This window comes from Ceratotherium simum, chromosome 27, assembly GCF_057802395.1.
Source record: "Ceratotherium simum simum isolate JZ-2026a chromosome 27, ASM5780239v1, whole genome shotgun sequence".
Taxonomy (NCBI): domain Eukaryota; kingdom Metazoa; phylum Chordata; class Mammalia; order Perissodactyla; family Rhinocerotidae; genus Ceratotherium; species Ceratotherium simum.
In genome coordinates this window covers 19,467,786-19,480,957 of record NC_141926.1, presented here as the reverse complement: position 1 = coordinate 19,480,957, position 13,172 = coordinate 19,467,786, and the positions used below count along the sequence as shown (strand labels likewise).

Here is a 13,172-nt window from a genome sequence, read left to right as displayed (position 1 = left end):
ATTAGAATTTTTATTAAATTTATTTTTACTCTTAAATGACAAAGATATTTTTAAAATGAGAACAGTGATTTATGGCATTTAAAATCACATTTTAGGTAACTACTCAGAAAGATATTTCAGGAGTTGACTCCTATCATTTTTAGCATCAAGTATATTCATATATTTAATTTTCTGATGCAGCACAATATGAAAATTGATTCTGCACAATGATGTTGTGGTAAACTAAATGTTTTTAGTTTCAAATTGGCTGCTTCAAAATCTTTTGTTGTTTAATCTTGTGCAGCTTGTCCCTTCATTTAAAAAATTAAGCATAGCTCTTTATATTCCATTTTCATTTTCTTCATAAATAACATAATTTCCATTCATTTGGCAAATATTTATTGAGTATCTACTACATATTAAGCATTACTCCTGGCCCTTGGGATGTAGGTAAAGAAAATAAAGGCCCCTGCCCTCAATGCGTAAGTACTTTATATAGTGGGTTAGAAGGTGGATAGGTGCTATGGAAAAAAGAAAAATCCACGTAAGATTAAGGGAATCAGGAATTTGGAAGGGAAAACATCAGATGAAGGTGGGGTTGCAATATTAAATAGGGTGATCAGAGTAGACTTCATGAAGGAGGTGTCTTTTGAGCAACAACTTGAAGAAGTGAGGGAGTTAATAGACCTCTGAAGGAAGAGGCTTTCAGGCAGAGAAAATAGCCAGAGCCTGGCCTGTTTTGAGGATGAACATGGAGGCCAGTGTCTCTGGAGCAGAGAGAGGGAAGAGTTGAGGAAAAGAGGTCTGAAAGGCAATGAGGCCAAATTCTGTAGGGTCTTACTAGGTCAACGGAACGGCTTTTACCTTGACTTTTGGGGAAATGGAGAACTAGTCCAAGGTTTTGAGCAAAAGAGTGCTGTGATCTAATTCAGCATTTTAAAGAATCACTCTAGTGAAAGTGTTGAGATTAGATTTTAGAGGGACGGGATAGAGTAGAAGGCCAGTCTATTGCAGTGATCCAGGCAAGAGAGGATGGTGCTCATAACAGATGGTAGCAATGGAAGTAGTAAGAAGTGGTCAGATTCTGGATGCATTTTGAAGGTGGAGCTAATAGGATTTGCTAATGAATTGGATATGGGCTATGGTAAGTGGAATCATTAAGGATAACTAGAAGGGTTTTGGCCAGAGCAACTGGAATAATCATTTGAGGTGGGGAAAGTAGGGCAGGTTTAGAAAGAAAGAGGAGGTTTGGACAAAGTGTTTGAAATGTCTGTTAAACCTTCAAGTGGCGAGGTTGAATAGGCATTTGGATCTGAGTCTAAAGTTCTCGAGTCTAGAGCAGAGACATCTAGACTGGAGATATACATTTGGGAGTTGTTAGCATCTTGGAGTGTTTAATGCCGTGAGTCTGGATCATATCATTAAGGAAAGAAGTATAGAGAAGAGGAGATGACCAAGGATAAGATCCATGAGAAGGAAAACTAGAAAAGCGTGTTGTTCTGGACGCTAAGTGCAGAAAGGGTGTCAAGGAGAAGGGTATGATGAATTGTGTCAAATTAAGGGTAGTTAGGGAAGGCTTCATCATCCTAAATCATGTTTTACAGATGATGAAATACAGCCCAGGGAGTCTGTAACTGTCCCAAAAGTGTCATAGCAAGAACGAAAGAGGAGATAGAATTTACACCCAGAGCTTCCTACTCGAAGCAGCCACTGTAATGAAATCATGCTAATCATTTTAAAAAGGAAGAAAAAGACATAACCCTAACAATTCATTCTCTATTTTTGTAGTCCTTCCTCATACATGATTCTTGCGGAATCATTTGTGAAACACTAAATTTGCATTACCACGTTGGATAAAAAGCAATGTGCAGTGAGGAAAGGGAGACAAGAAACAAATATTATAGAGAATCTACCATGTGCCAGGAACTAAGCTAAGCAGTTATGTACTTTATTTAATTTAATCTTTACAAGCAATAAGGCAGGCATTATTCACTTCATTTTACTTAAATGGAAATGAAGGTTTAGAAGGTTAAGGCTGTAGCTTGCCCAAGGTGATGTGACTAGTAATTCATAACACTAGGTTTCAAACCCAGCTAGGATTCATTTCCTCTCTTTCAGTTACGACTTCCTGAAGACAAAGAATGATTCGATTTCCATCTATAATAAAGACTTAGGTCACCTTTATAACAAACTACCCTTTCCCTTACCCATCTGGACTTTAATGTGGCTTTTTGTTTGACTTTAGATAATAGTCAAAAAGCCACGCTGTTGAAAATGGTGGTGGTGTTGGTGCAGTACTATTTATTTCTTTATCCCAGTGGGTGAGACATGAGTTCTGATGCCACCTCATCAGAAACTGAAGTGCTAAGACTAACTCTACATGATTTCAAAATATCTGGTAGATTCTGTCACAAATCCAGCATCCTCATGCTATACAGTATATCAGACAGGCATTTTACCTGAATTATATTATGACCATTAGACTTTTGCATACCATATTTGGACACAAATACCTTTGTCTATCTTTTTGATACTTGATCTGAATAAGTTTCAAAAATTAGGTGTCTCATAGCATATGTTCATTTCTTGACCATTCCAGGATACAGCTCCGAGAGCCCCACTAATTTGAATGTATGTAGTTTGTCTTAGTGAGTTCAGGCTGCTGTAACAAAAATACCGTAGACTGGGTGGCTCAAACAGAAGATATTTATTTCTCACAGTTCTGATGGTTGAAAGTCTGAGATCAAGGCACTTTCTATGTCTAGTGAGAGCCTGCTTCCTGGTTGCAGACTGCCAATTTCTCACTGTGTCCTCACGTGGTGGAGAGGGCGAAGGAGCTCTTTGGAGTCTCTAAATTTTATAAGGGCATGAATCCATTAATCCCATTCCTGAGGGCCCCATCTTCATGACCTAATCACCTCTCAAAGGCCCGACCTTCTAAAACCATCACATTGAGAGTTGGGATTTCAACATATGACTCTTGGGGGGACACAAACATTCAGTCCATAACACAGATGTTCATTAAACCATTTATTTTACTGGTCTAGTTGATTGACCCTAAAAAGTGCATTTTGGTGTTAGCTCACAGTTGGCTGTGTAGGACCAGTTTTGGAATAAAAGAGTGAGTCAGAGAGCTGTCTTTACCAAAAAAAAAGAGAAATTATTGTCCATGGATGTAGAGTACCTGAGAAATCAGGGTAACTAATTCTGAGCAATCTTGCCTGACAGTTGTAAAATATGACAGTTAAGCAATGCCAAACTATTGTTTCCATGCTCTACCCTTCAAAATAAATGGTTCTGGTTCCTTTGGCTTCCTGAAGACCAATCGAAGGAAATATGAAGCAACAATAAGCAGGATTAGTTTTCAAATCTCTTCTGGAAGCATTTATGGTAATAGAATTTAATTAATAACACATGTATGAAATGTTAGGGCTAAAGTTTTTATGAATCACCATCTAGCAGGAGAATTGAAAAATAAAATTCATACAACTCTCGTATTTTAAGAATTGGAGTTTGAGAGAGGGTGTGTGCTAAGTTATTGGTCGTATAAAATCTTAAGTATTTTAAAGGTTGATATCAGGGCCAGCCCTGTGGCTTGGTAGTTGAGTGCGCGCACTCCGCTGCTGGCGGCCCAGGTTCGGATCCCGGGCGCGCGGCAATGCACCGCTTCTCTGGCCATGCTGAGGCCGCGTCCCACGTACAGCAACTGGAAGGATGTGCAACTATGATATACAACTATCCACTGGGGCTTTGGGGGAAAAAATAAATAAATAAAATTATTTAAAAAAAAAAAGGTTGATATCAGAAGATGGACTCTAGAGACCACTTTCTTTATTGTGGGTGGTCAAATCCAGAAGGCTAAATAAACTCATTAATAAGGAGAAGCCCATAATTTTGTGCAAGGATTGGTTACTAGAGCCCTCATTAAGAAAATTATACAAAAAAATCTTATTCTTGCAAATTTTACAAAATGCGCACACATTGCTAGGCCCTCCCCACCTTACCTCCAGAGCCTTGGGAGATGCCATGCAAGTGAGGGCCCCAAAGCTTGAGACTCATTAAAGTCATGGTTAGTCTGCCTCCCTTTATGTGCCTACTCATTATATTTTACAAATCTTCTAATTCAGAAAAAGATTGAAAACAGTAGTGCTCTGTCTTCATTTGAGAAATGCAAGGATAACTTCATTTGCAGATTATGAACTTAACAGATTGGTTATATTAGAGAATATCTTTGGTACTTTTTGTGTTAATCCCTGTAAAACACAATCTATATTTATAACTGCATTTTTGTGCTTTTAAAAAGTGAAAACATCTGATGCATTAAACTGTTGTAGTGATTTCTGAAATTGATTCAGCAAGGCAGAGAAATAAACTCTGAAGATATAAAAAACTAGAGTTGGGGGTAGAGAGAGCTTAGTACATAGTAGAGTGCTATCTTCTCACATATGTTGCTTAAGTGGATTTATAAGTATCAAATGACTGCAGAATAACCATTGCGCTATGCCCTGACCCAAACAGCCACTGAGTAATCTGTGCGTGTATCAGCTGTTAGGACATATCGTGCAGGGATTCCCAGATTTGCATACCTTGGTGATCCAGAACCAGACTTCAGAACCCAGATTCAGAAACTTGGGTTTAGCTATTTGCCCAGAGCTGACCTAAACTCTGGAGAAACGATTTACGATACCTGCTCTCAAAAATTATTGATTTGACAATTATGTTAGTGTGCTCTTTTCTGCTGAGAAATGTGATTCAAATACTTTTGGTGGTTCTGGACTTTTAATCTTGAAAAACCATATTGCAGTTTAGGAGTTAGTAACTACAATTTTAGATTAAAGGGCAATGAATATCATAAATTAAAATATCATCAAGCTCTCAAAGCCTGATGCACCGTCTCTACCGTAAGGATATACCTGAGACACAACCCAGACCACACTAGTCAGTTAGTGAAGAGAGACACTCAGGTTTGTTATTCTTCACCTCTCCCATTTTAATGCTCTTCATCATTACACCATGTATCTATTTTGATATCTGACATCTTTAGTAATGATTTCTTATTTTACACTAATAAAGTTTTAGGGCCATTGTTTCCTGGTACCTTAATCTTAGGGAGAGCCAATTAGAGTATAGAATCATCAAGAACCATGCCTTCCATTAAGTATGTGATTCTTATTGGCATCAATTTTGGAAGATGACATTTCTTCATCTTGTTTTGAGAGTTTACTGGATTTGAGTTGACTATTGTCATCTATCTAAAATCTATGGTTAATGCCACTGGTGAAAAAATTGTGTTTGGTTGAAATTGTCACTTGGGGTATATTAAAGAAAGATCTCAGAACCCTAAAATGGTTTCTTTCATGGCCTAGTGGGGAGTACCTGGTGAGAAATTCAGCCATTGATGACTTTTTGATGCCATTGACCACCATTAAACATTTGAAGATGTGATGAAGGACATTTCTTTGAAAATTTTGAGAATTTATTTTACTGTAAGAAAATTTATTAACTTTATCTATCACCTTAAAAACTTAATTGTGCCATTGTTTGGGTAACAGAATGCCCTGAAAGTTTCCTTAAATTTACTAGTGCATATAACTTATATGAAAACAACTTTATACTCGGTTCTGAAACGCTAATCATCCTTGTACACAAATGACTAAAGGGGAGGGGGCATAAAACTTTTGTGAAGTCTATAATAATTATACAAGGTTTATTCAGATTAGTTCATTCACCATAAACATTTGCCCATTAACGCTTTCTCTGTTAAAAATGCCAATTTGTTATATACTCTCTGAATGATATTTTTACAAGCTTAAAGATTGAAAATGGATACGAAGCTGTCCACAGAGTGTCTGACAGCATTGTGTTTGGTACTACTTTCTCACAAAGCCTTATGCTGGTTTGAGAATGGGAGGTGGAAGGCGGGGGTGTCTGGGGAGTTGGACTAACTAGATATAGATGCACATCTTGGTTTCCCTGCTTTCTAGCATTGTGACTTTGAGCAAGCTACTTAACCTCTCTCAATCGCCACATCTGTCAAATGAGGATATTAACACAATGGAGTCACATCTTGCTTAGATGCTAGGTTCTTAAGGGGAAAGTTTATTCATAGTCAAAATCATCCTTAAATTCTTTAGGGCATCGTTAACTCACCAGGACATCAGCCATGGGTAGCTCTAAAGTCAAGCACATTTTTTATTTCCCCTTGCACTTTGGTGTGGCTTCTCTTTCTCTGAAAATAGGACATCAATGTCTCATGAACAGGAAGGGCCAGAATGTCCAGTTTGAGAAACTAGAAGGACATATCTGTCTGTTTGTATGTCTGTATGTCTGTCTCTTGCTCCCTCTCTCTTTCTTCCTCTTCCCTTCCGCTTCCCTGCCCCCCCTCCCCAACTCTCTAGACCTGCTATGGTTGAATGATGGTGAGATAGATGAGTATATTATCCAACTGCTAATTCCTACCTCATTGGGTTACTTTCTATCCATACAAATATTTATCCATAATAAATATTGGACGGTATTATTTTATTTGTTACTGCTAGCCCTGTGCATCTTTTTAATATTTGTTAGTATAATAATTGTATATCAGTGATTATCAAAACCACATGGCTATTAATTTTTATTCTCGAAAACTTTTGAAATAATTTATATCTACAGATTTTATAACTTGCTTTTATGCATGGTGCTCTCTGTAAAGTACTTTTAAAACAAACAGAAAACCTCTATAACATGTCAGTTTTCCTAAGCCTGTTTTCAATTAAAAGGGCTAATTTAAACAAACATTTTTATAGTAAATTTTAAAATTGTGGTAGTATAAAGAGAGTATTTATTCTTAGTCAAACCAGATTATTTTAGAAGAATGAAAGACAATATGAGAACTTTTATTCTTACAGTTGGGAAGAAAAGAAACACAAAAGATTTCATTTGACTAGGAATTACTTGACTTGGAGTTGCTTGCAGTTGTGGAAATAATTATCTCTTAACCTCATTTTGTGAACTTCTGCCAGCAATTTTGGAACACATCCATAACTATTAAAGATGTTTTGTAGCTAACTTTAAAACAATTGTTGACCTCAACCAGTGGACCTCCACCACCATTTTTTCTTTATTTTTCTATTTAACTTATTCTGGAAAAGTGAAGAAAAAATAAAAATCAGTTCAAGAAAGCAGCCAACAGAGACTGTTCCTAACATCTGTTAAGGAAATGTTGATACAAACCCAACATTTTGTTTTCATAAAAAGAGTTATTGGGTGCAAGTTAAAAAAAAATAAAACTGAATTCCAAGACTGGAAAGGCTAAAACAAGGTATAAATCTTATAATAAATAACTTTTTTTAAGATTCAGAACTTTCTGTTCAAATACGTTCATCATAGGTCACCATGCATTTTAAATATTTTTGCTTAATCAAGAGCAAACCTTGAAGTAAATAGAATTAGAGGAAACAACATAGCTAGAAGGAGAAGACGCTTAAAATCACAAAAAGACATATTCAGCTACCAAGAAATACTACCTTTCAATTAATTCTATTTATAATTTTTTTGCCTTCATAGTGTTGCCAAATCATATTTTTTGAATTGACTTTTTTTTCTATTCAGATATATACATATAAAAGTTATGAGGAAAATAATAAAATTCCTGAAGTTAATGGCTATTTTCCATAGAATGTTTAAAGTGATTTTTGAAAACTTAAGAAATCCTTAGCCAAAAAAGTTTTAGCAAGTAGAAAACTGAAATTGAGAAAGGAGGGAAATGATTCAACCCAGTCCTAAATTTTCCAGTCTCAGATTGGACTGCGTGTGCCTCAAATGAAAGGAAGGCCCAAGCCTCCTGAAGAAAATAAACATTCTCAGTAGGCAGTTTGGTGTTTGAAAAGTTCAAAGATATGATAATGTGGTGGGAACAAAGATTATCTTTTCCTATTTTGCCCAGATTTTTCCCTCCACTGTTTCTAGGGAATATGCGTCTTCATTGTTTTGTCTTAAAAGTGTACTAAAATAGTTCAAAAATCGCAAGAAACGCCAGTCATAATCAGGACTTCTCTGCGGGCACTAATTTACACATTGCTAGAGGAGAAAAGAGACTTTTTCAAAGTGCAATTTGAAAGTTTCACAGAATAATGGTTTGGAATCAGAATCATTGGCAACACGTTCGGCTATCATGTCATTTAAATGTAGGCGTGATGCGGCAAGTACATATAAGGGCCCGTCTTTTCTCCAGCTCACGTAAGAGGATTCCGGCTTAGTCAGTTTAGTCTCTTCCCTCCCCTGCTTTCTGAAGAGCCAGGCCCTACCTTTGGACTCCACAAAATAAAACTGGGGGAGATGAGGAGGAGCTGGAAAAGAAAGGCATGACGGGTAGGGATGGGGTTCAGAGGAATATGGGACATATTCAAGTATGTGACAAAAGTATATGGAAAAGGGAAAACGGATATTTAAAAAGATAGCCTGGGGGGGGGCCGGCCAGGTGGTGCAGCGGTTAAGCGCACACTCCGCTGCGGTGGCCGGGGTTTGCGGGTTCGGATCCCCAGCATGCACCAACGCACCACTTGTCAAGCCATCCTGTGGTGTCGTCCCATATAAAGTAGAGGAAGATGGGCATGGGTGTTAGCCCAGGGCCAATCTTCATCAGCCAAAAAAGAGGAGGATTGGCTTCGGATGTTAGCTCTGGGCTGATCTTCCTCACCAAAAAAAAAAAAAAAAAGATTGCTTGGACCCCTTCATGGTTTTTGAAATACACAAACAAAAGAGTTATTTCAAAATTATTCTTTGGTGGCCTTGACACCTCTCTAAGACTGAGCCACGTGGCTCACTGTATTTTACAAATATATTTACAGCTGTCAATAAAAAGGATCAGTTCAGTCTTACATTCTTCACATAGACACCAGGTTTGTCAATTTCCCAAATGAAGATGTTTGCAATTTAAAGATATACAACCTAAATGGTTGAACAGTGTTAGACAGAAGAGCTAACAGTTAGCCATTTGAGGCCTGTAGGTTTTTGAGATTTTTAATTTCACAGTTAGATTTGCTGTCCAGGCTTCTAAGGGAGAGAGAAGAGAAAAATAAAATTATCCAGAATAGTATGTATTCCTTAGGAGTGATAAAGTCTAGCACAATGGAAGACTAATTTACACATCAATGTACATATAGATGAATAAATTTTTTAAAATGCCATGGCGTTTGAAAGATTTGTCTCTCCTTTCCCAAAGTATAATAAATTATTTCAGAGTTAAGAAATTCTGATCTCATAGGAATTTTCAAAATCCTTGAATACATGGTTCTTTGCCCACCTTTAGTTTATTTGTTTATTTCTATTTCTGGTTCTTAAAACCAGCCTAGCTGTAAGTCTAGAGCAGTGGTTCTCAGCCAGGTATGATTTCCCCACCCTTACTCTCAGGGGACATTTGGCAGTGTCTAGAAACATTTTTGGTTGTCACGACTTGGAATGGGGGGGGGGCGGGGCGGGGATGCTACTGGCATCTAGTGGGTAGAAGCCAAGGATACTGCAAAGCATCCTACGATGCACGGGACAGCCTCCCACAAAAAAGAATGATCCAGTCCCAAATGTCAATAGTGTCCACACTGAGAAACCCTTGGCTGGAGCCTTCCCTCTGAGATTACCTGGGTGTCCTACTCTCCAGTCACAGCCTCTTAGCTTCTACCTTCTTGTTACACTTCAGAGCCAGTCTTTTGCCTTCATTATAACCACCAATTTCTCAACCTATCCCATCTTCATTAGACCAATGGAACTTAACATCTTTGTTAATCTACAGTCCTTCCTCGTAGTTCAGCTTGGTGGGAATGTGACGTGGGGCCCAGTACAGTAGAGTAATAAACAATGTGGGCTTTGGGTATAGACTAGATGAGTTCAAATCCCAACTCCACCACTTACTACTTGTATAACCTTGTCCTAGTTTCTTACTTTCTCTGTGCCTCAATTTCCCCAACTGAAAAATGTAGATAAAAATGGTACCCTACCACAGATAATTGTTATGAGAGTTAAATGAGTTAATACTTGTAAAGCACTTGGACTATTGCCTGACACCTAAGTGCTTAATAAATTGTGCTTAAAAACATTGATAAATGTTGGCTATTGTTGTTCTTTCTTAAGAGCCCCCTAAGGTCCATGTTATCCAACTCACTTCCTCTTTTCTACCCTGAGTCTGGGGAGAAGGCATATTTTACTCATGATGGTTTCTCTCAAATGTTTGCCTAAGCTATGAGTCGTTTCCATTTCCCTCATGGCCAGGGTTTCTAAATATGGAGAGGCAGGAGGTCCTCTGCTTTTCTCTGTCTGATTTTGGCTTCCCACATGCCTTCCCTGAGGCAAACACTTGGCTGCATGAACGTAGGGGAGGGCAAGGAGGGGAAAAGGCAAATATTTCAAAACATTGTCATGGATGGCACACAATTCTGTCTATAGACGGAAACTGATGAGTTAAATAGATGAGAGGACGGATACATCTTGGACAATGCCTGATTTTCTGGTAAGAGTGAACATGTGGATTGTGGTACCTTTCGCTATGATGGGAACTGTAGAAAGGAAACAAAGTTTGGGGGCAAGCAGAGTTCAGTTTTGGCCATGAGTTTGTGGTACTTATAGGAAATGGAGATATAGATATGCAGCAGAAAGAGGAGTCTATGGATTTAATCTCAGGAGAGAGATTAGGGCTGGAGGTACAGATTTAGGACTTGTTACCAAATAAATGGCAGTTGACTCAATGAGAGTATAAAGGACTATATAGAAAGGAGTTAGTTGAGTCAGAAAAGCAGTGGATGGATGGATGGATGGATGGATGGATGGATGGATGGATGGACAGAACAAGGAGGAAGAAGAACCCATAGGGACACAGAACAAAGACTAGGAGAGAGTCTAGAATTCAAAGGAGTCAACAGAGTCAGATGTCAGAGAGATCAAATAAGATAAAGACTGAAAAGTGTCCATTGAATATGGCAACAGAGAGGTCATTTTTCTCTTGGTGAAAACTGGGTCATTAAATCGTATGAAGACAGATGATAGTGTGAGCAGAGAAATAGCATTTTAGTAAACTGTAGAAATATATCTTCAAGAAATAACCTTTAGATTTTTATGATCAGTGTAACTTGGTCTTAGGTTATTTCATATATGATTTTTGAGATGAATAATGGAGGACGGCACTTGGATTGTTTGGCCTAAATTATTTACTCAAGATAACCAGCAAGAATGCTTTGCATTATTCTGATTTTGAAATAAGCAACACCAATCCAATATTATATATTTATGACACCCTCCCAAAAGAATTGCTTGCCTTCAGGAACTCTTCATTAGTATCAGTTTGATCTGACTCCGTTTACTGGATTCTTCTCATTAGTATATGGTAAGGAGTGGTCTCATTCATTTGTTCAACAAATATTTATTGTACCTTGCTTTTATGCCAGGCACTTGTTCTAGGTGTTCGAGCTATATCAGAGAATACAACAGGCAAAAATCTTGCCCTTGTAGCATTTATATTTCAGAGATGTATACTTATAGGAAGTGATTTAAATTATTTTTAAACATGGTCATTAAACTGAACTATAAGAATGACCTCCTACGGGCCGGCCCCGTAGCTTAGCAGTTAAGTGCGCGCCCTCCGCTGCTGGCGGCCCAGGTTCGGATCCCGGGCGCACACCGACACACCCCTTCTCCGGCCACGCTGAGGCCGCGTCCCACATGCAGCAACTAGAAGGATGTGCAGCTATGACATACAACTGTCTGCTGGGGCTTTGGGGGAAAAATAAATAAATAAAATTAAAAAAAAAAAATGACCTCCGTAAAATGAAATAACACAGAGTGATACATATCAAAGATTGGATTAGAAAGTTTTAATTCCTGATTCTGTTACTTTGTTGTTTAAGTTTTAATAATGCCTACCACACCAGGTTGTTTTGAATATTGAATTTTATCGAATTTTTAAAAAGTGTGTATAAGCACAGGAGGATTAGCATGGATGTTAGCTCAGGGCTGATCTTCCTCACAAAAAAAAAAAAAGTGTGTATAAGCACTTTTTTTAAATGAAAATTTCTGTATAAGTTTATGGGAGTGATGATGATGTCACCATAATTATCATCATCATCATTGTATAACTATCAGATCACATTAGCCACAATAATCATAATGACTCATTTCTTTATTATATAGGTATAGTCATGGATTTCTTAAAGCAATTTATACCCTTGAATAAGGCACTAAAAATAATTAGCTTTTATTTGGAGGTCAGTACCCTGTGACACTAGATTGCATATTAAGCTGAATTAAGGATTTAAGCTCTTGTTCACAATTAGCCTTGTGAAAGAGTGTTGTCCGTTGTGGGGCCCTAATAGATCCATGGGTTCTTCTTTAGGAAATGCTTAAAGGCCAAAACCACAGTACAGAAAATGGAAGAGACGTATATGGTTTGGCTTGGTTTTTTTAATTTGGTACTTTAAAACTTATTTGTGGGGCCTGCCGGTGGCACAGCAGTTAAGTGCACGCGCCCCATCTCGGCGGCCCAGGGTTCGCAGGTTCGGATCCCGGGCGCACACCATCGTACCACTTGTCAAGCCATGCTGTGGCGGCGTCCCATATAAAGTAGAGGAAGATGGGCACGGATGTTAGTCCAGGGCCAGTTTTCCTCAGCAGAAAGAGGAGGATTGGCATCGGATGTTAGCTCAGGGCTGATCTTCCACACAAAAAACAAACAAACAAACAAAAAACTTATTTGTTATGAATTGTGTAAAACTGTCACCAAACTTTAGGGCAATTTTCTTTAATTTTGCATCCCATTCAAACATTTAAAAAGAGACCTTTTGTACTATTTTAATTGTCCTATCTGTTTTAATCTTTCAGATCATAAGGCCTATGGATTCTCTGCCCCCAAAGACCATCAAGTAGTCACAGCAATAGAGTATCAAGGTAGAGTACCTTACTGATTTTCATGGATTATATTATTTAAATGACTCACGAGGATGACGTGTTATGTTATCTTCCTATTTGTCTAGAGCCTCTGCCTCATACTAATTCCTCAGGCTGAAATGCTGTTTCCCTGCTGTTTCCACCTTGAGAACTCTTTCTCCACCTCCTCAGTGGAAATTTGGGGACATGCAATGAAAGACCTGATGTACAAAGAAGGTCTTTCCTTACATAAATGATCTGCAACAAAGCAAATCTAATTTGTGAAACTGGGAGATGGAGATCTT

General features: G+C 38.0%; 1 protein-coding gene across 1 annotated transcript in view; it reads left to right on the top strand.

Moving 5' to 3' along the window:
- The window catches only part of JAM2 (junctional adhesion molecule 2), a 61,883-nt gene that overhangs the window by 23,828 nt on the left and 24,883 nt on the right, over window positions 1–13,172 (top strand). Inside the window, exon 2 of the mRNA XM_087418187.1 lies at window positions 12,823–12,888. Coding sequence (XP_087274313.1) covers window positions 12,823–12,888 — 66 coding nt within the window. The remainder of the gene's footprint in view (window positions 1–12,822; window positions 12,889–13,172) is intronic.